At 36.8% G+C, this 25,056-nt stretch overlaps 3 protein-coding genes across 3 annotated transcripts; all 3 read left to right on the top strand.

Moving 5' to 3' along the window:
• Nucleotides 1-896: 896 nt before the first annotated feature.
• On the top strand, nt 897-4,149 carry LOC133857495 (receptor-like protein kinase HSL1). Its single transcript, XM_062292763.1, has 2 exons — nt 897-3,540; nt 3,669-4,149. The coding sequence occupies exons 1-2, from the start codon at nt 897-899 to the stop codon at nt 4,028-4,030; spliced, it is 3,006 nt and encodes a 1,001-aa protein (XP_062148747.1). The 3' UTR covers nt 4,031-4,149.
• A 754-nt stretch (nt 4,150-4,903) lies between these two features.
• Nucleotides 4,904-15,848, top strand: LOC133857493 (uncharacterized). Its single transcript, XM_062292761.1, has 5 exons — nt 4,904-4,912; nt 14,882-15,003; nt 15,129-15,202; nt 15,331-15,389; nt 15,534-15,848. The coding sequence occupies exons 1-5, from the start codon at nt 4,904-4,906 to the stop codon at nt 15,768-15,770; spliced, it is 501 nt and encodes a 166-aa protein (XP_062148745.1). The 3' UTR covers nt 15,771-15,848.
• A 7,535-nt stretch (nt 15,849-23,383) lies between these two features.
• On the top strand, nt 23,384-24,567 carry LOC133857491 (uncharacterized). The gene is made up of 6 exons (XM_062292759.1): nt 23,384-23,473; nt 23,571-23,804; nt 23,931-24,023; nt 24,133-24,234; nt 24,329-24,395; nt 24,551-24,567. Exons 1-6 carry the CDS (start codon nt 23,384-23,386, stop codon nt 24,565-24,567), a joined length of 603 nt encoding a protein of 200 aa, XP_062148743.1.
• The last annotated feature ends 489 nt before the right edge of the window (nt 24,568-25,056 follow it).

Below are 25,056 nucleotides of genomic sequence, written 5' to 3'. Positions count from 1 at the left end.
TGTACGAATGTTACACATGATGTTTAACTACCTAAACTTTCAAAAAAATGCCCCTAGAAAAATACATTTTACCTCCACTTTTGCATTTTAGCCTTCAAAGTTAAAAAAGTGACATGCGAGCCTCACAAACTACCAAACTATAACATATTAATCCATCCGTTAAGTTTTTCTGTCATTTTAGACGGAATGTCAGTCACAACTCATGTGTGTTGCATGTCAGATACCTAAACTCTCAAAAATGTCCATGGGTAAAGTGTAACACAAAAAAAATAAAATAAAATAAAATAAAATAAAAAAATAAAAAATAGAAACAAAAAGAAAAAAAATTGGGTGTGGTTGAGCCACCCTCAAATGGCCAAATGGGAGTGGCCAAAACTACTTTTAAATGGTTCGAAGGTGACTCGACCACTCCTATTTAGCTGGACTAGGATGAAAAATCACCTCCACATGCAGCCCATGGGGTACTAGTTTGGCCACACCAAAATGGCTGGGGGAGGGGTTAACATGTATTTTTTCCTGAGGGGTATTTTTGAGAGTTTATGTGTTTAAAGTCACGGGTGGCGCACATACTCGACATTCCGCTCAAAAAAATGGAAAAACTTAATGGATGAGTTAACTTGTCACAATTTAATAGTTTGTGAGAGTTAGAATTTCATTTTTTAAAACTTTAAAGGCTAAAACGCAAAAGGGATCAATCTTCGTACGGATAGTAAAGTGTATTTTTTCTATTTAATTTTAATCTAGCTAACACGTGAATTTTTTTTTATTTTGATAAGACGTTAAATAAATAAGGGCTGATTTCGTTATTGTGCCATTCGTACCGTGTTTTATCCCGCTTCTCAGCCCATCGTTGAGCCGATCGAGTTCAAACCAGAACTGCCGAACTCAACCTCGACATGAGGAAAACAACCTTATTACCGCTTATTCAGTTCTCTTTCTACACCATCTCCTTCCTCCACCTCCTCCTCCTCCTCTTCAGTCATGCAAACTCTGAGCTCAATGATCAAGAACAAGCAGTCCTACTGAACCTAAAGAAACACTGGCGAAACCCACAGCCTCTCGGCCACTGGACCCCGTTAAACTCCTCCTCCCACTGTTCTTGGCCAGAGATCAACTGCACCCATGGCTTAGTCACCAGACTATCCCTCAAAAACATGAATATCACCGGAACAGTCCCACCCTTCATGTGTGACCTCAAGAACCTCACAACCCTTGACCTTTCATACAACTATATAACCTCTAATGAGTTCCCACGAGCCCTCTACAAATGCTCCAATCTCCAATATCTCGACCTCTCGCAGAATTACTTAGCCGGAACAGTCCTTGATGACATTCACCTCATGGCTCAACTTCGCCTGCTCAACCTTGGAGCTAACAACTTCTCCGGAAACATCCCAGCATCTATCGGGCAATTAACAAAGCTGAGGTCACTTCAGCTTTTCGCGTGTCAGTTTAACGGTTCTTTCCCGCCAGAAATTGGCAACTTGTTCAATCTTGAACAACTACAATTGGCCTACATAACTACGATCATGCCAGCAAGGTTTCCTTCGGAGTTCACAAAGTTGAAGAAACTAAAGTATCTTTGGGTGGCAGGCTCCAATTTGGTCGGAGAAATCCCAGACACGATCGGAGAAATGGCGGCACTGGAGCATTTGGATTTGTCAAGGAACAATCTCAGCGGTAAAATCCCAAGCGGTTTGTTTCTGCTGAAGAATTTAAGCATAGTGTACCTTTACAAAAACAAATTGTCCGACGAAATTCCTCGGGTGGTTGAGGCTTTAAATATAGATGTTGTTGATCTATCCGAGAATAGCTTGACCGGAACAATACCCGATGATTTTGGAAGACTAACCAAACTATCGGGTCTGGCTTTGTTTATAAATCAATTATCTGGAAAAATTCCAGATAGCATAGGCCGTCTTCCGGGGCTGATAAATTTTAATTTGTTTAGCAACAATTTATCAGGTACTCTACCTCCAGACCTTGGGCGGTATTCTATGCTTAATGAGTTTCAGGTGTCGTCCAATAAGCTTATTGGCCAGCTACCACAACACTTAGGTGATAATGGAAGGTTGGTAGGAGTGGTAGCTTTCAACAACGACCTTAGTGGTGAAATGCCCCAGTCGCTTGAAAATTGCAACAATTTGATAATTGTTAATGTTCATAATAATAGGTTTTCTGGGAATGTTCCTAGTGGCCTATGGACATTATTCAATTTGAGCATCTTGATGTTAAGCAACAATTCATTTACAGGTGAGCTTCCTGAGAGAGTGTCCTGGAATCTTTCTCGATTAGAGATCAGTCACAACAAGTTTTCGGGTAATATTCCGGCGGGAGTATCTTCCTGGAGGAATTTGGTGTATCTTGACGCCGGCAATAACCTCTTAAACGGTACAATTCCTCGAGAACTAACAGCTCTTCCTCTTTTAATAACTCTTTTTCTTAATCAGAATCGACTCTCAGGCTCCATTCCATCAGATTTTTTATCATGGAAATCGCTAAATATGCTAAACCTTAGCCGAAATGCATTCTCTGGACAAATTCCAGAGGCATTTGGTTCTTTACCAGGACTTACTGTTTTGGACCTCTCAGAAAACCAACTGTTTGGTGAAATTCCAAGTGAACTTGGCCTCCTGAAGCTCACTTCACTCAATCTCTCTTCGAATCATTTGACTGGGAGGATACCAAGTGAATTCGAAAATGATGCATATGCCAGAAGCTTCTTGAACAATCCTCGTCTCTGTGCTAATAGGCCGTCACTTAACATTGCCAAATGCAATTCCAAAAACCAAAATTCAAGCAAAAATTCATTCAAATTACTTGCTTGGATTATAGGTTTGGTTATAGCAATTCTACTAGGTTTGCTAGCTTCATTTTTTGTGGTTGGAAAGTATATGAAGAGAAAGCATGGATTGGATTTGACGTGGGAGCTCACTTCATTCCAGAGGCTAAATTTCACAGAATCTGACATTTTGTCAGGAATCAGAGAAAATAACATGATTGGTTCTGGTGGATCAGGGAAGGTATACCGTGTTGCTGTTAATCCTTCAAGTGATATTGTTGCTGTTAAGAGGATATGGAATAACAAAAAGCCAGAACAAAAGCTTGAAAAAGAATTTCTTACAGAAGTTAAAATACTGAGTTCAATTCAACATGCCAACATTGTGAAGTTGCGCTGCTGTATCTCCAGTGGTCATTCAAAACTTCTTGTCTACGAGTATTTGGAAAATCGTAGCTTGGATCTATGGCTGCATAGGAAGAGTAGTAGAGCATCAACTATCTCAGGTTCAGTCCAACATGTCGTCCTGAATTGGCCTAGGAGGTTTCAGATAGCAGTTGGGGCTGCTCGGGGGCTCTCCTATATGCACCATGACTGCTCACCACCCATTGTTCATCGAGATGTGAAGTCAAGCAACATCCTTTTAGATTCTGAGTTTAATGCAAAAATCGCTGATTTTGGTCTGGCCAAGATGTTGATCAAGCAGGGAGAATCTGCTACAATGTCAGATGTGGCCGGCTCTTTCGGCTATATAGCTCCAGGTGTGTGACATCAAATTTCCCAAGTTTCATTTTGATAATTATGATATTGGTTTGTCTCCTTTTTCTATCGGCAGGATTTTTAGTTTTTTTCTTCTATATCTTCTTGTCGTGAATTTGAACTACTGTAGAGTATGCTCGCACGACACGAGTCAATGAGAAGATTGACGTTTATAGCTTTGGGGTTATCCTTCTGGAGCTTGCAACTGGAAGAAAAGCTTGTGATGGTGATGAACACACATCCCTTGCTGAATGGGCATGGCGACAGTTTCAAGAAGGCGGGCCAATAGTTGATGCCTTGGATGAGGAGGTGAAGGAACTCTGTTACTTGGATGAAATGTGTTGTGTCTTCGAACTTGGAATCATTTGTACAGGTACTCTGCCTTCTACCAGGCCCTCCATGAAAGAGGTTCTGAAGGTTTTGCTCCGATGCAACCAACCGCTCGTTTATGGAGAGAAGAAGAATGCTTCAACTTTGACATCCACTGTTTGATGCTTTTTCAATCAAATGCAACGAGGAAAACGTCCGTACGTTCAACATGTTGTACCAGGGCTTTTTCATTGTTGTTGTCTTAAACCATTATCATTTATCAATAAAATTAACTATTTCAACTTCAAGTAGTACTTTACGTGTATCAAAACATTTTTTTTTTTTTTATTGAAAGCAAAATTTTTCAGTTTTAGCGGCAAAGTTTAATCGTTCAAAGTTTACTTTCTTGTTCTCGAACGAGTCAACCCTTGCATTTGCAATTTGCTCAAATAAAACCATTTTAGGGTTAAGGAGTACGTATGGTTTTTTTTCGAGGAAAAAGAGAGTGGTGAAGTTTTCATTCAGAGTAATGCTAGAAGTCTTTTTTTATATAATTTTAGTGTTTTTTTAAAAATGATTTGGCTGGCTTTTAAAATTATTATTGGATCAAAATTTAATAGTAATTTATTAAAAATTAAAATTTTAAAAGTTATAATTTTTGAAGAAACACAAAAAAAACATAAAGAGAACTTCTAGCGTAAAAAAACATAAAGAGAACTTCTAGCGTTACTCTTTCTGTAAGGGTTTAGAACTTTAATATAATTAAAACGGCCTAGCTACCTAAAAAGCCTAGCTAATTAACAAACATAATGATTAGTATTACGCATGATCACGTGACACGTACGGTAAAATATGTAGGTTAGAGCTTAATTAGGTTTTAAATTTTAATGAAGAAACGAAACTAATGAACTAGGTTTAAGGGAAGCCATTAAGAAAAATGAGGTATGCTACATGCATGGGAGCAAGAGGGTGATTACCAAGCGATGATGTAATGTTTAGGGATTAAGAAATTTAATCACGACTAATAATGCAATATAATAAATTCCAGGCAAGCACATGACACAGGTACATTGAAGCTAGGTTTAACGAGGATGTAGACGAAAGTGTAAGTAAAAAAACTTATTGACCGACATCTAGTAAATTGTTTTACATCCCATATGATATACCATGAACTGCTTTGCATACTTTATTAGTGATAATCAGTCATGTGAATTTAAATATGTTCATGCATATATTATAGAACTGTATATTATTACATAAGTTGGAAGGAAATGAATTTTAAAAAGAAAAAGGAATTTTGAAATAAATGAGGTTTTAAAGGAAATAAGTTAATTTAAAAGGAAAAGAAAAGTTTTGTGAAATGAAAAAAAAAGTTTTGAGAAAAGGTTTTTTTTTTTTTTTTTCCTATGATCCAAGGAGTTGAGTGGGAGTTATATATTAAACACTCAACAACCTTGCAGTTAAATGAAGGTAATACGATTAACAAACTCAGCTGTTAAGTGAGAGTTATTTCGCTTAACAAACCTAATATTAAAAGGAGGCTTGTGTGAATTGACAAGTGTTATTATTTGGCCCTTCAAACTGCTAATCTGTTGCAACTTAGTCATTTTCATCAGTCTTGACCGTTATGTTGGATGAAAAATTAAATTTGATTAAAATATTTCGAAAATACCCTTATTTTGACAATTAAAAAACTAAAATTACTCTCTTTCATTATTAATTAGTAGAAAAAAGATAAAGGGTAATTTTGATTTTACAATGATTAAAATAAGTGTATTTTCGAAATATTTTGGTCAAATTTAATTTTTTATTTAACATAATGGTCAAAACTGACAGAATGGGCTAAGTTAGAACAAATTGATAGTTTGAATGTTTTTTTTTTTTTGATAGATATAGTTTGAACGTTTAAAATGAAACATTTGTTGGTGCTTTATAAAAAATTAGTATAAGTACTGAGAGGGCTAAATTGTATTTAATTTCTTATTATTATTATTTTCGTCTGGGGTAGGGAGAGGGAAAAGCAATCTGGCATTAAAATATAATATTAAAAGGCGTATAGACCGGGTCAAGTCAAGTCGTGACTTTTGGTTGGAAAAAGTAGTATTCATCCTCTTTTTAAGTGCTGAATGGAGTTGTTGTGCAACGTATCTCTTTTGAAACCCCTTAGTAGAAGAACATTTGAAATTTAAAAAATTAAAAAAAAAAAAAAAAAAAAAGTCATAACAATCAGTCAATACTTACAAAATTTTTGAAATAAAGAACTTGACTATGCCCAACAAACATTTGTTTGTCCACTAGTGTAGTAGTTTCAAAACTTTGGCCTTTCTTTTATAGAATTTTTTCAGTAACTTGAAACTTAAATGATCACTAGTCTAAAAAATTTAAGCCAATAAAAAAAAAGGTAAATTTAATCTCTTAATTAATACTTTAACAGTACTTTCCCTCACGTGTGGGTTCAGACTTCATTTTAATAGGTGAGGTCCAACATGTGAAATATTTAATTGAAATATAAATGTTCGAACTCAGGACATTTGACTCTGATATCATATTAAATTATCACTTATTTCAAAAGCTTAAGCATTTTCTAATGAGACAAACTAATCATTTTCATGATGCCATGTTAGCATCAAGAAAGAATATAATTAAATCCACTCAATTCAATCTTTTTTTCTAAATATGTTTTTATTTTGAGGGGTGTAGAATGTGATAGATTAGACTCAATACTTAAATAAAGGTACGTATGAAAATTAGCTCACCAATTCTTTCTCGGTGCTTAATTGACTAGTTAACTTTTTTCTAACAATAATTCCACTCGTGTATGAAGATTATTGTCAATTGTTATGTTAATACATGTATTTTCAGTTCTTAATTAGGATATGTCTGATTATATTTCGCTGCCTCCTGTTGTGCCGACAGATATCTATTCCTTAAGAGATATTTATCCTTAAAATGAGGAAATTATGAGGAATAGCTAGTTGTTAACCTTAAAAAAGGTAGGAATTGCTATCTCTTGAAAATGGAATAGCTCTAAAGATCAGTTTCTCAAAAAATCATTCTTTTTCTTTTGGGATATGATTTTTAGAATTAGGGTATTGAAATCCTTTCTGCTTTGATACTAATTAAACGAATTAATGAATAGGAATGGTCATCTTATTCTAACTTTTTGTATTTTTTAGGAGAAAACGTGCAAATTGACTGGAAATGTATTAATCCAAACAAAAATTAAGACTGGAAAAGTGAGTGAAACAAACGTGTGCCAGTTAAAAGTGCGTGGAAAATTGAAGTCTTCCACCAATTTTTTGTCGAACCATGTTTCCACAAAGTCCTAGTCCATCCCAGTGTCTCTTTCATTGCTCATAGACAAAAGTAAGTGATCTCTTTCCTTTGAATGTTCGATGCCATCTTTCCCGTTGTTCACGTTAATATTTAGGTAGAGTAATTACTCATATGCTATTCACACGTATTTATTATGCGGATGCGGTTAACAAAAATCATCATTCGCATATATAACAATTTTTAGATTATACAAATGTAGTTATTAACTGCATTCACATACCCTTTATATAAAATATATATTTAATTAAATTCTCTAAAACGACGTTGTTTTGGCATTACCTCATATGTGAATAGCGGTTTTCTAACATACATGAAGCTAAATAATGTATGAGATGAAAATTTCATGACAAAATAATATTTAATTAAATTCACTAAAACAAAGTTGTTTTGGTGTTCCTTCATATGCGGATAGCAGTTTTCTAACATACATAAAGCTAAATAATGTATGAGATGAAAATTTCCTGACAAAATGATTCTCACACAACAATCTCTCACGCATATCACCTATATAGTCAAGAGTGACACAGAAGGCAACACTCCTAAAATTGTGCATGACATCCAAGGCAACTTCCCAAGGTCCAATACAGCAAGTTTACATGCGCCAATGTCTCCAAGAATCCTTGCATGCAGCTGTGCACCACACTCATTCAAAGGCCATTCCATTTACAGCCAATCTTTCCTAACATGAATTATTCTGTACTAAATGTAATTTTATTTTCCTTATATAGTTGGTCATGTAAAACAGTATATATACCGTGTAAAAAAACCTGCCGAGCTAACAAAAGTACTGATTAGTGTTACGGGTGATCATGTGACACTTGTACGAGAAGGGTAAAATATACAAGTTAGAGCTTAGGTTTTAATGAAGAAGAAACGAAACTAATGAAGTAGCTAGGTTTAAGCTAGAGAAGCCATTAATCAAACAACTGTAATTGAGTAATAGCCAAGAGGATAACGGAATTACCTGGCCAATTAATTTTAAGAAAAGTGAGGTATGCTACATGCATGGGAGCTAGCTAGTGGGATAATTACTATGCATGGAAGTAGTGTTAATTAGGATTAAGAAATTTAATCACGACTAATAATGCAATATAATAAATTCCAGGCATGTGACACTGGTTGAAGGTTTAACGAGGATGTATATACGTAGAGGAAAGTGCATGTAAGTAAAAAAACTTATTGACCATCTAAAAAAAAAAAAAACCTTATTGACCAACATCTATTAAATTTTTTTTTTTTTTTTTATCAGGGTATCCAACATCTATTAAATTGTTTTACATGCCATATGATACATACCATGAACTGCTTTGCATACTTTATTAGTGATAATGAGTCATGTGAATTTAAATATGTTCATGTATATTACGTCACTACAAAAAACAGTGTAAATCGTCGCGTGTCTACAGTAACCGTTACTGTAGACACGCGGCCATTTGGCAGCGTGCGTGGAAGGCCACATGGCAAGATGGGGCGTAGAAACAATTGGCCTCATGTAATTTATACACGCGGCCAGATGGCCGCGTGTATAAATTACACGTGTCAAACAGAATGCCACGTGTATAAAAATACACGTGGCTAACTGGTGTATTCCAGAAAATTAATTTTAGAATTCCTTTTTTTAAAAAAAAAAAAAAAACAATCAAATATTATGTACATGATAATATTACTATGTACCCTATACCAACTTAGAGTTTATAAACTAATTAGTTTTGTACAGTACTTGTAGTTAAATATTTTTGAATTTATTTATATAAAAAATTCTTATTATATACCCCAACAATAAATTTGTGCTATATTTAGTATGTATTGTACTTATAGTTATGTTTTAGGGTTTACATGCAGGTTGAGTTTCTTGAATATGGTTTATGCGTTAGGACTTAATTTATTGTATGTGTAGTACATACTCTCAGGGTTAGGGTTCGTAGAACATCCATTTGAATGTGTTCGCCTTGTGGTCCCGATCATTATAGCATACCTTACACAAGTATAAAATTGCATGCCTCTATCATTTGATCTAGTTCAATGTTCAAAACTTGGTCGAACTATCATTTGATCCTAGAGTTAGGGTTTATCACTATATATATAGTATATATATTTAGGGTTAGGGTTAGGGTTAGGGTTTATGGCTTATACATATAGTACATACACTTAATATTAGGGTTAAGGTTAGGGTTTATGGATTACATATAGTACATACACTTAATATTAGGGTTAAGGTTAGGGTTTATGGCTTACATATATATGGTACATACACTTAAGATTAGGGTTAAGATTATGGGTTTTAGGGTTCAATTTTATGGTCAGGGTTTAGTATAGTATATATATATATATATATATACTTAGGGTTAGGATTTAGTTTTAATTTATAGTTTACAGTTTAGTTTTATGGCTTAGGGTTTAGCAATTTCTACAGTTCATACACTTAGGGTTTAACAATTTGTACAGTACATACACTTAGGGTTGCATGTGTTTGTGTTTGTATTTGTATTTGTATTTGTATTTGTATTTCAAATCTATCTTGTCATATTATGTATATACATATATATAATATATGCATGCATGCATGCATGTAAACGGCGTGCCGAAACTATATACCTTTATAGTTACTTGTATATACCATAACATTAGTGTTTATGGCTATATATATATATATATATATATATATATATATATATATATATATATATATATATATATATATATATATATATATATATATAGTATACTTATATAGCTATATACAGTATAGCTATATATAGTATATATATACACTTAGGGTTAGGGTTTATAGATATATATAATAACGTTGTATATACACTCAGTGTTAAGGTTTATGTTTATATAGAGTACTAAATGCATAAATAACCCAAATTTGTGCTATATATATATGCATAATTATACGGCGAGGAACAAAAAAATAATATGCAACATAACAAAGTACATACACTTAGGGTTATGGTTTATGACTATATATAGTATATAAACATAGGGTTAGGGGTTATGGGCTACGTGCAATATGTTTATAGTATATTTACGTTTTACGTGTTGAGTACTTTACATATATATGGTATACTTATAAGTAAACCCTAACTCTAATTAGGATTTACGTTAATGGACTACTAATCTAATAAAACCCTAACCCTATATATATATAGGACCTATATATATATATATATATATATATATATATATATATATATATATATATATATATATATGAAACTTAACAGAGACTTAGGGTTTAAGAATTAGTTTTAGGGTTATCGTTTAGGGTTTAGTTTTATGGGTTAGAGTCTACGTAAACGTTAACACTATATATATTACATACACTTAGGGTCGGATTAGGGTTTGTGTTTACAAATACAAATATATATATATATATATATATATATATAATTTTCGTTTTTTTTTTTAAAAAAAAAAAAAAAATTAAAAAACCGATAGAGACGTGTATTATTATACACGTCTCTAATTGGCCGCGTGGCATTAAGCCACGTGGCCAATTTTTGGCCAGGTGACCTGCGCGGGACAATTCCCGCGCGCCACCTGGCCTCGTTTTCAATTAATTAAAAAAAAAAAAAAAAAAAAAAAAAACAGGGTAGCTTCCAGAGGAAGCTACCCCATGCGATCCACAAAATTAGTTTCTCTCCCTCACCTCTCTCTCTCTCACTCGGCTCTCTCTCTCTCTCTCCTTCTCCGTCCACCGTCCACCAACCACCGACCACCGCCCTCCGGTGTCTTCTCCGGCCAGCTCCCTCTCCGGTGCATGCTCTCTCTCTAGCTCTCTCTCTCTCTCTCTAACCGAACCAGGTCCTATCTCTCTCTAGCTCTCTCTCTTTCTAGCTCTCTCTCTCTCTTTCTCTCTGTCTCTCTCTATCTCTCTGTCTCTCTCTAGCTCTCTCTCTCTCTCTAGCTCTCTCTCTCTGTCTCTCTCTAGCTCTCTCTCTCTCTCTAGGTCTCTCTCTCTCTAACCGAACCAGGTCCTATCTCTCTCTACATCTCCCTCTCTCTCTCTCTGTCTCTCTCTCTATCTCTCTGTCTCTCTCTTGCTCTCTCTCTCTCTTGCTCTCTCTCTCTCTCTCTAACCGAACCACAGTAGGTCCGGACCCCTCTCTCTCTCTGAAACCTCTCTCTCTCTCTCTCTCTCTCTCTCTCTCTCTCTCTGCCTTGTACGTGAATATTATTTTGGGACTAATATGTTTTAATGCAGGTACATTTTGGCTAAGGAGCATACAAATCACTCAAAAAAAAATATTTGTGAGTAATTTTACCATTAATTTTTTTTCTTTAATTTTGGCTATAATAAACTTGGTGCATTTAAATTAATTTGTTTCAAATCTGTTTCTAATTTTTTTAATAGTTTCATATAATAATTGTGGATTTAGCAATATATAATGGTCTATGCAATGCTGTTAATTTTGTTGGGTTTGAATATCTATTGTTGTGTAATTTTATGTATTTTGATGTGGTTGGTCGTTATGCATGAAAAATATTCGTACAGTTGTGGTATTTTTTTTTTTTTTTTTGTAATATGTTTTACTGTACTACGAATTGGTGTGTGGATTATTATTTGTGGTAATTATTTTATTAACTTCATCATAAAATCAATGATCCAAACCAATAAAATATAAATAACTATGCGGTACTATTTCAACAATTTTTGGGTTTTTTAAGAACAAAGAAAAAAAGTTGGACGGAGTTCATTCTCAGGTAATTTTTTTACAAAAAAAAAAAAAAAAAAAAAAAAACATTTCAAAGTAAACTCGCTATCATTTTATAAGAAAATGATCGTATCCAACGATTATTGGATAGATACAGAAAATTAAATTTGGCCACCGTCTACCATTTATAATAATTATTTTTATTATTCAATTTATAACAAACGTGTAAACAATAAACCCTAAACCCTAAATCAAAACCAATATAAAAATCCCTATGATCAAATCTCAAAACCAAACCCCTAAGCTTTATACTCTAAAAAACAAGCAAAAACCATAAACCCTAAACCCTAGCCCAAAATCCCGTTCACCCTAAAAACCCTAAACCCTACAAAAGAGTGAAATTTTTTTGTTACTTTTTTATTTTAGTTAAACCCTAAACCCTAACCTTAAAACCCTACACTACAAAAAACTGAGCATTTAGTAACGTGTAAAATTTTCCACGTTACTAAATTTAGTAATGTGCTAAAAATTTGCACGTTACTAAAGTATTTAGTAACATGCAAATTTTGCACATTACTAATTTAGTAACGTGGAAAATTTTACACGTTACTAAATAGTAACGTGCAAAAGTTTGCACGTTACTAAATATTATGTCAATATAATTTTTAAGAATTAGTAACGTGCAAAATTTTGCATGTTACTAATGTAGTAACGTGGAACATTTTGAACGTTACTAATTTAGTAACGTGTAAAATTCTGCATGTTACTAAAAATTATGTCAATATATTTTTTAAAAACATAATATAATTTTTAAGAATTAGTAACGTGCAAAATTTTGCACGTTACTACATTAGTAACGTGGACAATTTTGAATGTTACTAAATTAGTAACGTGCAAAATTCTGCATGTTACTAAATATTATGTCAATATATTTTTTTTAAAAATGATACAATTTCAAATATTTAGTCACGTTACTATTTTGCACGTTACTAATTTAGTAACATTCAAAATTGTCCACGTTACTAATGTAGTAACGTGCAAAATTTTGCACGTTACTAATTCTTAAAAATTATATTATGTTTTTAATAGAAAACTGGTTTTTCTTTTTTCTTTTTCGTTTATTTTTTTTTTATTAAAAAAAAATTGTTTTCATAATTTTCAACTATTTTTTTTTTTAAAAAAAAAACAAAAACAAAAACTTTTTCGTTGTTTAATTTTCAATTTTTTTCGTTTTTCTATAATTTTTTAATTTGTTTTTAAAAAATAAATTTTTAGTTTATTTTTTTCGAAAAATTGGTTTTTTCGACCGGAGTAATACACTAGGATCGATAGGATAATTCTATTGATCCTATGATCATGTCATGATCGATCACACGTTAGATCGAACCTATAGCTGTGTCAAGTTTGATTGATCAGATGTTCTTGTCACAATAGATCAGACCGATGCACTAGGATGAATTAGATATTTGATCAAACCTTCACTTGTGTCAAGTTTGATCGATCATTTGATCATGTCATGATCAATTGGACTAGTACTTATTAGGATCAATTGCACGTTAGATCAAACTTTCAATGTGTCAAGTACGATTGATCGAACTCTATCACAATTGATCAGACTAATTAACGCACTATGATCGATCGGATGGTCTATCGATTATATTGATCCATCACGATCGATCGGATGATCTATCGATCCTATTGATCGATCACGATTGATTGGATGATCTATCGATCCGATCAGATGATCTATCGATCCTATTGATCGATCACGACCGATCGGATGATCTATCACGATTGATCGGATAGGATCGATACTATAACGATCGATTGGATGATCTAACGATCCTATTGATCAATCAGATTATCTAACGATCCTATTGATCGATCAGATTATTTATCGATCCTATTGATCTATCACGGTCGATCGGATATGATCAATACTATCACGATCGATCGAATGATCTATCGATCCGATTGATCGAATGATCTATCATGATCGATCAGATGATCTACCATGATTGATCGGAATATCTATCGATCTTATTGATCTATCATGATTGATCGATAATTTATCATGATCGATCGGATGATCTACTATGATTGATCGGATGATCTACCATGATTGGTCGGATGATCTGTCATGATTGATCGGATGATCTATCATGATTGATCGGAAGATCTATTGATCCTATTGATCTATCATGATCGATTGGATGATCTAACGATCCTATTGATCTATCATTATCGATTGGATGATCTACCATGATTGATCGGATGATCTATTATGATCGATCAGATGATCTACCATGATTGATCGGATAATCTATCGATCTTATTGATCTATCATTATCGATCGGATGATCTATCGATCCTTTTGATCTATCATGATTGATCAGATGATTTATCATGATCGATCGGATGATCTACCATGATTGATCGGATGATCTACCATGATTGATCGGATGATCTATCGATCCTATTGATCTATCATGATCGATCGGATGATCTACAATGATTGAGTTGTAATTAAAATTATCAATTAAAATTATAAATTAAAATTAAAAAAAATAATAAAAAACCATTTTTTTGAAAAAAAAAACTAAAATAAAAAAAAACGAAAAAAAAAATGAAAATTAAAAAACGGAAAAGAATTTTATTAAAAAAAAAAAACAAACGAAAAAATAACTAATAATTATTAAAACATTTTTTTTAAAAAAAAAAAAAAAAAGAAGAAGAAGAAGAAGAAGAAAACAATCGAAAAGTAAAAAGAAAAAACTAGTTTTCTATTAAAATAAAAAAAGAGAAAGAATTTTATTTTATTTTTTAAAAAAATACAAACGAAAAAATATAACTGATATTCAAAAAAATTAATTAAAAGATAAAAAAGGCTCATATTGAGCATTTGGGGGGAAGGGGGCGTTCACGCGGGACACGAAACTTTCGTGTCCCGCGCGCGCCTCACCCAAAAGACAAAAGTTTAATTTTTGTTTTGTTTTTTATTTTTTCAAATTTTATTTTTTTGCTCCTTTCTAAAAAGCTGCTTTACTCTCTCTCTCAACTCAGTCCATTTCTCAACTCTCTCGTCTCACTCGTCTATCTATGTCTCACTCTCTCAGACACCGTCGGCCACCACCTGTCGCCGCTCTCCGTCGACCACAGGTACGTCCTCTCTCTATCTCTCTCACTTTCTCACTCTCTCTCTTGCACTCTCCATCACTCTCACTCTCTCTCTCTCTCTCTATCTGTCTGTCTCTCTCTCTCTCTCTCTCTATCTCTCTCTCAAGAAAACCAGCAATAACCAGAAAAAAGAGAAAGAAGAAGGAAAAAGACGCTTCAGCTGATCAGATCCACAAATCTGGTAATTCAAATTTTGGTTTATTTATTGTAATTATTGAAATCTGCTACAATGTTTAAAGCCATCTGTGCTACGTCGCTACTCTGTTTTACATAATTTTAATTATTTTATTTTATCTGATGCTACCGAAGGAAGACATGATCCAGAAAAAGCAATCAGCTCCACTCGCGGCTGCCATCTCTGCTGTCAGGTAAACCACAGGATCTCACTCTTTGTCTCTCTAGCAAGATTTGTAAATGTTTATATTGTTTGTTGAATGGCAACCCCTCTGTAGCGATTGAGTTGTAAATAGTACATCTTGGGCTTGTGAATGATTGGGTGTAACCTTTTTCAGGAGCTTGAATTTGTGAGGATGGTGAGAGTCAGTGTGTTGAATGATGCTCTCAAGAGCATGTACAATGCCGAGAAAAGGGGGAAGCAACAGGTCATGATCAGGCTGTCCTCCAAAGTGATCATCAAGTTTCTTCTGGTCATGCAGAACCATGGTTTGTTCGATTGCGTTCTTATAATTTTATTTATTTTTTTATTTTGTTTTGAAGGTTATATTGTGGAGTTTGAGTATATATGTTGACGATCACAGATCTGGAAAATTTGAGGTTGAATTGAATGGAAGGTTGAACAAGTGCGGGGTTATAAGTCCTCGATTTGATGTTGGTGTTAAAGAGATTGAAGGCTGGACTGCCAGGCTGCTTCCGTCTGGCAGCAGCTTCATCTGGCAGTTCAATAATTTTTTTTTTTAATTTTTTTTACATAATTTTAGTAACGTGTGAACACACGTTACTAAATATATATATATATATATATATATATATATATATATATATATATATATATATATATATATATATATTTTTTTTTTTTTTTTTTTCTTTTTATGTACATTAGTAACGTGCTTTTTTCTTTAAAAAAATTTTATAATTTATAATTTAGTAACGTGCAAAAGTGTTGCACGTTACTAAAATTAGTAACATGACAATTTTATCACGTTACTAATTTTAGTAACGTGCAAAACTATCAGGCCACTAAATAGTGTCGTGCAACAATTTTGCGCGTTACTAAATTTTTAGTAACGTGCGAAATTTTGTGCGTTACTAATTAGTAACGTGGTGTCAATTTCCACGTTATTAAAATTATTTTAGTAACTGTGGGTTTAGTCACCTGAAAATCACGTTACTAAAGTAACGTTACTAAATTTTAGTAACGTGCAAAAGGGTTTTGCATGTTACTAAGGTTAGGTTACTAAAATCCAAATTTTTTGTAGTGCTAACCCTAAAAACTAAACCCTAAAAACCTAAATCCTAACCTTAAAACCCTAAAACCTAAACCCTAAACCCTAAACCCTAAACTCTAACCTTAAAACCCTAACCCTAAAAACTAAACCGTAACAACGTAAACCCTAAAAACCTAAACCCTAACCTTAAAACCCTAAACCCTAACCTTAAAACCCTAACCCTAAAAACCTAAACCCTAACCTTTTTAACCCTAACCCTAAAAACTAAACCTTCAAAACCTAAACCCTAATCCTAAAAACTAAACCCTAACAACCTAAACCCTAAACCCTAAACCCTAAAACCTAAACCCTAACCTTAAAACCCTAACCCTAAAAACTAAACCTTCAAAACCTAAACCCTAACTTTTTAAACCCTAACCCTAAAAACTAAACCCTAACCTTTTTAACCCTAACCCTAAAAAAAGAAACCTTAAAACTCTAAACCATAAATAAAGAAAGACGAATATTAAAAAAGAAAAAATTAATAAAGGGAGAGATCTCTTTTTTTTTAATTACTTTTTATGGTGAGGTAAACCCAAACCCTAACCCTACAAACTAAACCCTAAACCCTACAAATATATTTACCTAAACCCTAAACCCTAACCCTAAAAACTAAACCCTAAAAACCTAAACCCTAACCTTAAAAGCTAAACCCTAAACCCTAAACCCTAAACCTAAACCCTAACCTTAAAAACTAAACCCTTAAAACCGAAACCCTAAAAACTAAACCCTTAAAACCTAAACCCTAACCTTTTTAACCCTAACCCTAAAAACTAAACCCTAACAACCTAAGCCCTAACCTTTAAACCCATACCCTAAAAACTAGAACCCTAAAAACCTAAACCCTAACCTTAAAAACTAAACCCTTAAAACCCTAACCCTAAAAACTAAACCCTTAAAACCTAAACTCTAACCTTTTTAACCCTAACCCTAAAAACTAAACCCTAACAACCTAAGCCCTAACCTTTAAATCCAAACCCTAAAAACTAAACCCTAAAAACCTAAAACCATAAACCCTAAAAATAAAAATAACAAAACCCTAAACCCTAAAAAATGAAAGAAGAATATTAAAAAATATAAAAGAAAAAGGTTCGAGATCTCTCTATTTTTTTTTTTCTTTTTACTATTTTATTTTAGTTAAACCCTAAACCCTAAAACCCTACACCCTAAAAAACCTTAAACCCTACAAATATATTTACCTAAACCCTAAACCCTAACCCTAAAAACTAAACCCTTAAAACCTAAACCCTAACCTTAAAAACTAAACCATAAACCCTAAACCCTAAACCTAAACCCTAACCTTAAAAACTAAACCCTAAACCCTAAACCCTAAACCCTAAACCTAAACCCTAACCTTAAAAACTAAACCCTTAAAACCGAAACCCTAAAAACTAAACCCTTAAAACCTAAACTCTAACCTTTTTAACCCTAACCCTAAAAACTAAACCCTAACAACCTAAGCCCTAACCTTTAAACCCAAACCCTAAAAACTAAACCCTAAAAACCTAAAACCATAAACCCTAAAAATAAAAATAACAAAACCCTAAACCCTAAAAAAAGAAAGAAGAATATTAAAAAATATAAAAGAAAAAGGTTCGAGATCTCTCTATTTTTTTTTTTTTTTTACTATTTTATTTTAGTTAAACCCTAAACCCTAAAACCCTACACCCTAAAAAACCCAAAACCCTACAAATATTTTTACCTAAACCCTAAACCGAAACCCTAAAAACTAAACCCTTAAAAACCTAAACCCTAACCTTAAAACCTAAAAAGAAAAAACCCTAACCCCTAAAAAAAGTATGAAAAAATGATACTTTGAGTTAACTGTTTAAAACAAACATTAAACAAACAAGCACTTTATTTGCTGTAATCAAATAACATATTTCGTTTCAGACTGTTAACTCTCGTACAGAGGAATATGGACAAGTCGTGGATGTCAGCACCTAGAGGTACGACACAGTATAACGACGGGTGTAGAGCGTTCGTGGCATTCGCCGTTCGTAACTGTAGGTCTGTTGATGGCAAAATTTACTGCCCATGTAAGTACTGCCGGAATAACCAGCGGCACCCACAGATTAAGTTCTTGCCCACCTGACAGGGGGGAGGGGAATGTGCACGGGATACGGTTTCTGGTATATGCACGGTGAGACAACCCTAAACCCTGCTGTTCCTGTTCGGGGTCACGACCATCCCAGTGTCACAGATATGGCTGCATGTGGCATTGAACATGTAGAAGTCACAGAACAAGGCGGAGACCTGGAACAAGGTGGTGACATGCACGCCATGTTGCATGACGCCTTCGGCGTGCACGATGCATCAGATACCGATCATGTTGGGCAGCCCGGAGAAGTAAATGAAGGAACCTCTGCAAGGGACACATTGAAGTACCTTGAGTTGTTGAAGACTGCCGACAAGCCACTTCACCCCGGGACAAAGCACAGTAAATTGAGTGCTACTGTACATTTCTACAACTTGAAGTGCATTGGAGGTATTAGTAACAAGATTTTTTCTGATATTCTTGAGCTTGTCAGTTAGTTATTGCCTAATTGCGATGAGGCATTGCCGGTGAATACGTACGAAGCGAAGAAATTCCTCAGTTCCATGGGTCTCGGGTATGAGAAGATTCCGGCATGCCGTAATGACTGTATGCTATTCTGGAAAGACAATAAAGATCTAGATACCTGCACAGTATGTGGAGAATCTAAGTGGATGGCTGATATACATTTCGATCAGGATGGTGAGGTAATATCGTCGAGGAAAAAACGTCCAGTGAAGGTGTTGAGATGGTTTCCACTCATCCCACGGTTACAGAGGTTATTCATGTCGGAGCACACGGCGCACAATATGAGATGGCATGCAGATGGCCGCACTAGGGACGGCGTATTGAGGCACCCCGCGGACGGTGAGGCATGGAGATCGTTCGACTCTCTACATCCGGATTTTATGGCTGACAGTAGGAACGTGCGGCTTGGACTGACAGCAGATGGATTCAATCCATTTGGGAACATGAGTACATCCCACAGCACATGGCCCGTATTGCTTGTACCGTACAATTTGCCTCCTTGGATGTGCATGAAACAGACGTCGTCATCCTGTCACTGGTTATCCCCGGACCGAGCTCACCTGGTATGGATATCGACGTCTACCTTCAGCCACTGATTGATGAGCTGTTGGAGCTGTGGGATGTAGGGGTACGAACACTAGATGCTGCGAAGATGGAGAATTTAAATATGCGTGCTCAGTTGATGTGGACAATAAACGACTTCCCGGCGTATGCAGATTTATCCGGTTGGCCTAACAAAGGTGTGAAGGCATGTCCTTGTTGCATGCATTCGACACGTTCTAAACATCTGAAGAATGGTTGTAAATTTTGTTACATGGGACACAGGAGGTACTTGCCAACCGAACATCTGTGGCGGCTGAACAGAAGAACGTTTGATGGGACTGAGGAGTTAGAATGTGCTCCTGATGTGCCTTGCGGGGTCGAGATCCTCCAACAGTTGGACGGAGTTGCGTTTGGGGATGAGACCGCGGGTAAGACGAGACGGAAGAAGTGGAAGACGGGTGCACGGGGTGCTGATGATGTTGTGTGGAAGAAGAAAAGTATTTTCTTCAGATTGCCGTACTGGAAGGACAATTTGCTTAGACACAATCTTGATGTCATGCACATAGAGAAAAATGTCATGGACAATATACTTGGCACTATTTTGGACATCAAAGGGAAAACGAAGGACAACTTGGCAGCTCAGCTGGATTTGCAGGAGATGGGGTTGAGACCTAAATTGGATCCGTTCACCGCCGCAAATGGTAAAACATTTATACCCGCGGCTTGTCACACGATGTCCAGGGAGGATAAAGAAAGCTTTTTAAAGGTGCTTCGAAATGTGAGAGTTCCAGACGGATATGCGTCTAACATTTCACGGTGTGTTCGGATGAAGGACCGTACAATTTCAGGGTTAAAAAGTCATGACAGCCACATACTGATGCAGCAGCTTCTACCAATTGCATTGCGTCAGTCATTGCCAGACAAAGTGGTCAGACCTATAGTTGAGATGTCAGCATTTTTCAGAGGCATATGCTCAACCAAGCTAACCCAAGCTGAGATGGACCGACTACAGGGTGACGTCTGTATCACACTGTGCAAGCTGGAACAGGTTTTTCCTCCTGGGTTTTTTTCTAGCATGGTCCACTTGGTCGTGCATCTTGTGCGCGAGTGTAGACTCGGCGGACCCGTGCAATATAGGTGGATGTACCCGGCAGAGAGGTAAAATACAGCAGAATATATATATATATATATATATATATATATATATATATATTTATTTATTTTTCATGTCACTCGTGGCATTAAACGGGGACAAGCCATTAATGTTTGTGTGTGCACCAGGATTCTTGGAGGTTTCAAGTCGAATGTGCGCAACAAAGCGGCTCCTGAGGGGTGCATTGCGGAAGGTTACATAGCGACCGAACTAGTAACGTTCTGTTCGAGATATCTAGAAAATGCACCAACCTTCCACAACAGACCTTTGAGAAACCCTGATGGTTCCAAGGGGGCGGGAACACGAGTTAGTTTGAACCGATTGACGATGCATCAGATTCATCGTTATATTGTGTTCAACTCTGAAGAGTTTCTCAATTTGCGGATGTAAGTAGTGTTTACATATTGAACCGGATTCAAATGATATAATTGATAATAACTAGTTTTTTAATTATATCCGCTGAATGTAGGATGCACAAAGACGCTATTAGGTGATCATGCGTTAGGGGTCGCATCACAGACGCTCTGATTGAAGCCCAACATCACGAGCAGTTCTGCGAGTGGTACCGCGCATATGTAAGGAAATAGTGGTATTTTCGTATATAGTATTTACCTATTTTCAGTGTCAATTTAAGATAGGGTTCGACAATATGCCGGTATTAACCGATGTATTCTTGTAATATATGAAATGATAACATAGGTTGATGGCCTTGACGATCAAGGTAGGGAGGAATTGGGGCTGCAATTGGTTATGCGCAGTAGAGGGTTGAAGGAGACAGCAGTGAAGTATAACAGGTACGTGGTAAACGGGAAACTGTTCCGCACGCTAGCCCATGATGTGGGAAGGAGGACTCAGAACAGCGGCGTATGTGTGCCAACCGTTGAAGGCGAAACCTACTACGGGTAGTTAACCGATGTGGTTGAGGTCGAGTACTACGATAGGACTACGTACGTCCTATTTAAGTGCAATTGGGCGGACCCCACGATGGACAGAGGATTTAGAGTCGACCAGTATGGTCTAGCGTTTGTCAACTTCACTCACCTCGTCCACAGGGGAGAACTGCTAACTGACGAGCCTTACGTGCTTACATCTCAGGTAGACCAAGTGTTTTATGTCGAGGATGAAAGGAACCCAAACTGGGTTTGTGCCGTGAGGACTAAACCGCGCAACATGTACGATGTTGGTCAGGGGAAAGGGAGTAGTGATGCAGATAATGCATATCACGAGTGTGTACCGATCATATTACCCACTGATGACCTGCATGATATGAATGATGAATTCGATCACGACAGGCCCGACATTGATTCGATTGAAGCTCCTGTTATACAATGATTGCTATATTTATTATTGGTACAATTTCCTTAAACTCAAAGTACTTTCTTAGTTTGCATAGAGCTCATTGTATATTATGCATATTCTTTTGTAATATTAAAATTAAAACGAATTTCAAATATTTTGTCTCACATTTGTTCGCAGGTTTCGATGGACCAGAGACCCCCTACTTGCGCACATCGTGCACCACGCCTACCCGCGCCTTGCACGACTACATCCACACCGGCGATGTCAGCGGCACTACATACCACACCGTGGCCACACGGCCCTGATGCCTTTTACAGACCATTGCCCCCGGGTACGGCGGGGATGAGCAGGTCAGATCCCGGGCAGACGAGCACAGCTGGATATTCTCCTTCTCTATACCCGCCTACGTCCACACCGGCGATGTCAGCGGCACTACATACCACACCGTGGCCACACGGCCCGGATGCCTTTTACAGACCATTGCCCCCGGGTACGGCGGGGATGAGCAGGTCAGATCCCGGCCAGACGAGCTCAGCTGGATATTCTCCTTCTCCATACACGACGTTCTCGCAGTTGGGGCTGACCTCACCGGGTCATATTGATCGATGGTGGGCGCCAGAGTTTCATGATCTGAGCAGATTTCCGTTGTACTATCCACACCCCCTTACACCACCTATGCCAGTCAACCCTGATAGTGAGAATCAGGATGACAGATTTCCGTTGCCACAGCGGGGGGGGATGCCTATGCCGGGTATGCGGTCGGGACAGCTGTCGGCACCGGTGGGGGGCCAGGGACCGGCACCTGGGGAGAGCCAGATGCCTGTTTATGGACAGAGCCAGTTGCCGCTTCCTGGGGAGAGTCAGGACCCAGATGTGGGGGAGAGCCAGCTGCCCCGCGAGGGGGACGATGTGATGTTGGGTCTTGATCAGTTAGCCCATGATGTCCCTCAGGATATGCCTTCGGATGACGATCATGATGATGAGCATCACCCAGAGGATGAGTTAGGCGAGGAGCATGCTGGTGACCCAGCGACCGAGCACATAGCATTCGACCATATTCGGCTGATGGGTAAGAACATTTTTATACATCATTATATCTTAATTTAGTAAGTTCGTATAATATTTAAATTGAATTCTTAATTTATTAATATAATTAAGTTATTTAGTGTTACTATATTAACGTTTTATATTTATTGACTAGGGTATAACCCAGACGGGAGCATCTATTTTGAGGTAATTAAGGACCCGGAGAGAAATTGGGTGCTCCCGAGGGGTAAGAAAGTTGTGTTGCAGTACAATGCTGCAACACAACCCGTGGGACGAGCATGCAATCGTTATAGACGGGCTGCGGGCAAGATGTTACGGAGCGGATCCCACATTCACTTGCGGGACAAATGGGCGAAGGTAGATAAACAGATTAAGCAGGCGATGTGGGATGCCATAATGGTATGTGTATGAAACTAATATATGTATTTTGTGAAATTAAAGTTAAGATGATTTTTTTATTGAACGGCTAAAATTAATTATTAGATTGAATGTGCAGCAAGAATTTTATGTACCCGTATCCGTCGACCAGCGCCTGGCACAGAATGAATTCTGGGGTGATATGGGCCGTAAGCACCGTTCGTGGAAGTCGAAGTTGAGGACCCAGCTAAATATTCGAGACGGTGACACGCCATTGACAATACGTGCGAGAATGCCAGATACGTTTTTTGATAAGTATGACCGAACGGATGTGGAGGACGTACTGCACGAGTGGTGCACAAAAATAAATGTGGTATGTAGGTCTTTCAATGTATTACTAAAATGTTGTGTTTTTTTAATAAACAGTTCATTCAATCATAGCACATAAGTAATTAAGTGTATCAATTCTTAAATTTTTTTGCAAATGTTCAATGTAAAGGAGAGGTCTGAACGAATGAAGCGGCTGCGGGAGCAGAATGACATCCCCCATAGTCTGGGGTCCAAAAGTTATGCCAGATTTAATCACGATGAGGTATGGAACAATATGTAAAAACCCTAATTCTTATTTGGACATAATTGTTCTTTCTTAACATTAAATGAATATCCAATGTCTGTTATATATTTATACTGTATGGCGACAGGCATCTATATCTGGCACGCCCCCCACTCGCGCCGAGTCGTTTGTGAAGACGCACACAAGGAAAGACGGCACTTACCTGAACGAGCGGACACGGGACCTATGCGTATGCTACTGTTAAATGTTATCGATTATTATTAGTTATGCGTGTGATAAAGTATTTATTAATTACCAGTGTTTTGTATGTTGACGACGTACAGGAGCGGATGACACAGAGTTTGTCCATTGATCCTGTTGCCTCGGACCCCGTCTCATCAGATACGGTGCGTTGGGCACCTGGCGACGCGTAAGAGCAAGCGGTTGGGCGACCCGAGTATGCGGGTAGGGTTCGGCAGGTTGGGCCGAACGTTACTCCTGTTCGCGGGACTTGTTTCTCGTATAGGGACCGCACACGGGGGGGACCGGCCGAGGGCACGTCTCAGGATTGGGCTGCTCATAAAATTGCGGAGTTGGAGGGCATAGTGCAGGCCGAGAGAGAGCGGGCTGACAGCATGGAGCAGCGCATACGACAGTTTGATGCTATGGAGCAGCGCATGCGACATTTTGATGTTATGGAGCAGCGCATGCGACATTTTGATGCCTTCATGTCCTCTACAGGATTATCGTTCGTATGCCCTGGTGCTCAGCAGTCTTCACCCGCACACGTAGGTAGTACGTCATCTGTTAGTAGTGCGCCTGCAGGTATGGTTCATATTATGTATACATTTAGGTTTATTTTTAATTTGTTCTCATTATTTGTTTAAATTTGCATATAATATTATGTAGGTTAATTATTTTTATTACTTGCAGGTAATGCGACAACGGTTGGTTCGTTGTCGCCTTCTGGACAATTGCTGAGCCAACAATCCCCTCTCGGGACTCCATCGCCCGTTACACCATCTCTTGCGGGACAATCGACAGTTGGCGAGGTCACGCCCGGGACTGCACC

The sequence above is a fragment of the Alnus glutinosa genome, chromosome 14, assembly GCF_958979055.1.
Source record: "Alnus glutinosa chromosome 14, dhAlnGlut1.1, whole genome shotgun sequence".
Taxonomy (NCBI): domain Eukaryota; kingdom Viridiplantae; phylum Streptophyta; class Magnoliopsida; order Fagales; family Betulaceae; genus Alnus; species Alnus glutinosa.
Note: the sequence above shows the minus strand (reverse complement) of the source record. Positions and strands in the feature narration are given on the sequence as shown.

Excerpts from the sequence above, each read along its gene's own strand:
- LOC133857495 (XM_062292763.1), top strand. The coding sequence starts at position 897 with ATGAGGAAAACAACCTTATTACCGCTTATTCAGTTCTCTTTCTACACC. Across the intron at positions 3,541-3,668 it reads TTTCGGCTATATAGCTCCAG|AGTATGCTCGCACGACACGA; the intron begins GTGTGTGACATC and ends GAACTACTGTAG.
- LOC133857493 (XM_062292761.1), top strand. Across the intron at positions 15,004-15,128 it reads CCGCTCTCCGTCGACCACAG|AAAACCAGCAATAACCAGAA; the intron begins GTACGTCCTCTC and ends CTCTCTCTCAAG. Across the intron at positions 15,203-15,330 it reads TGATCAGATCCACAAATCTG|GAAGACATGATCCAGAAAAA; the intron begins GTAATTCAAATT and ends ATGCTACCGAAG.
- LOC133857491 (XM_062292759.1), top strand. The coding sequence starts at position 23,384 with ATGTTACGGAGCGGATCCCACATTCACTTGCGGGACAAATGGGCGAAG. Across the intron at positions 23,805-23,930 it reads GGTGCACAAAAATAAATGTG|GAGAGGTCTGAACGAATGAA; the intron begins GTATGTAGGTCT and ends TTCAATGTAAAG. Across the intron at positions 24,235-24,328 it reads AGCGGACACGGGACCTATGC|GAGCGGATGACACAGAGTTT; the intron begins GTATGCTACTGT and ends GACGACGTACAG.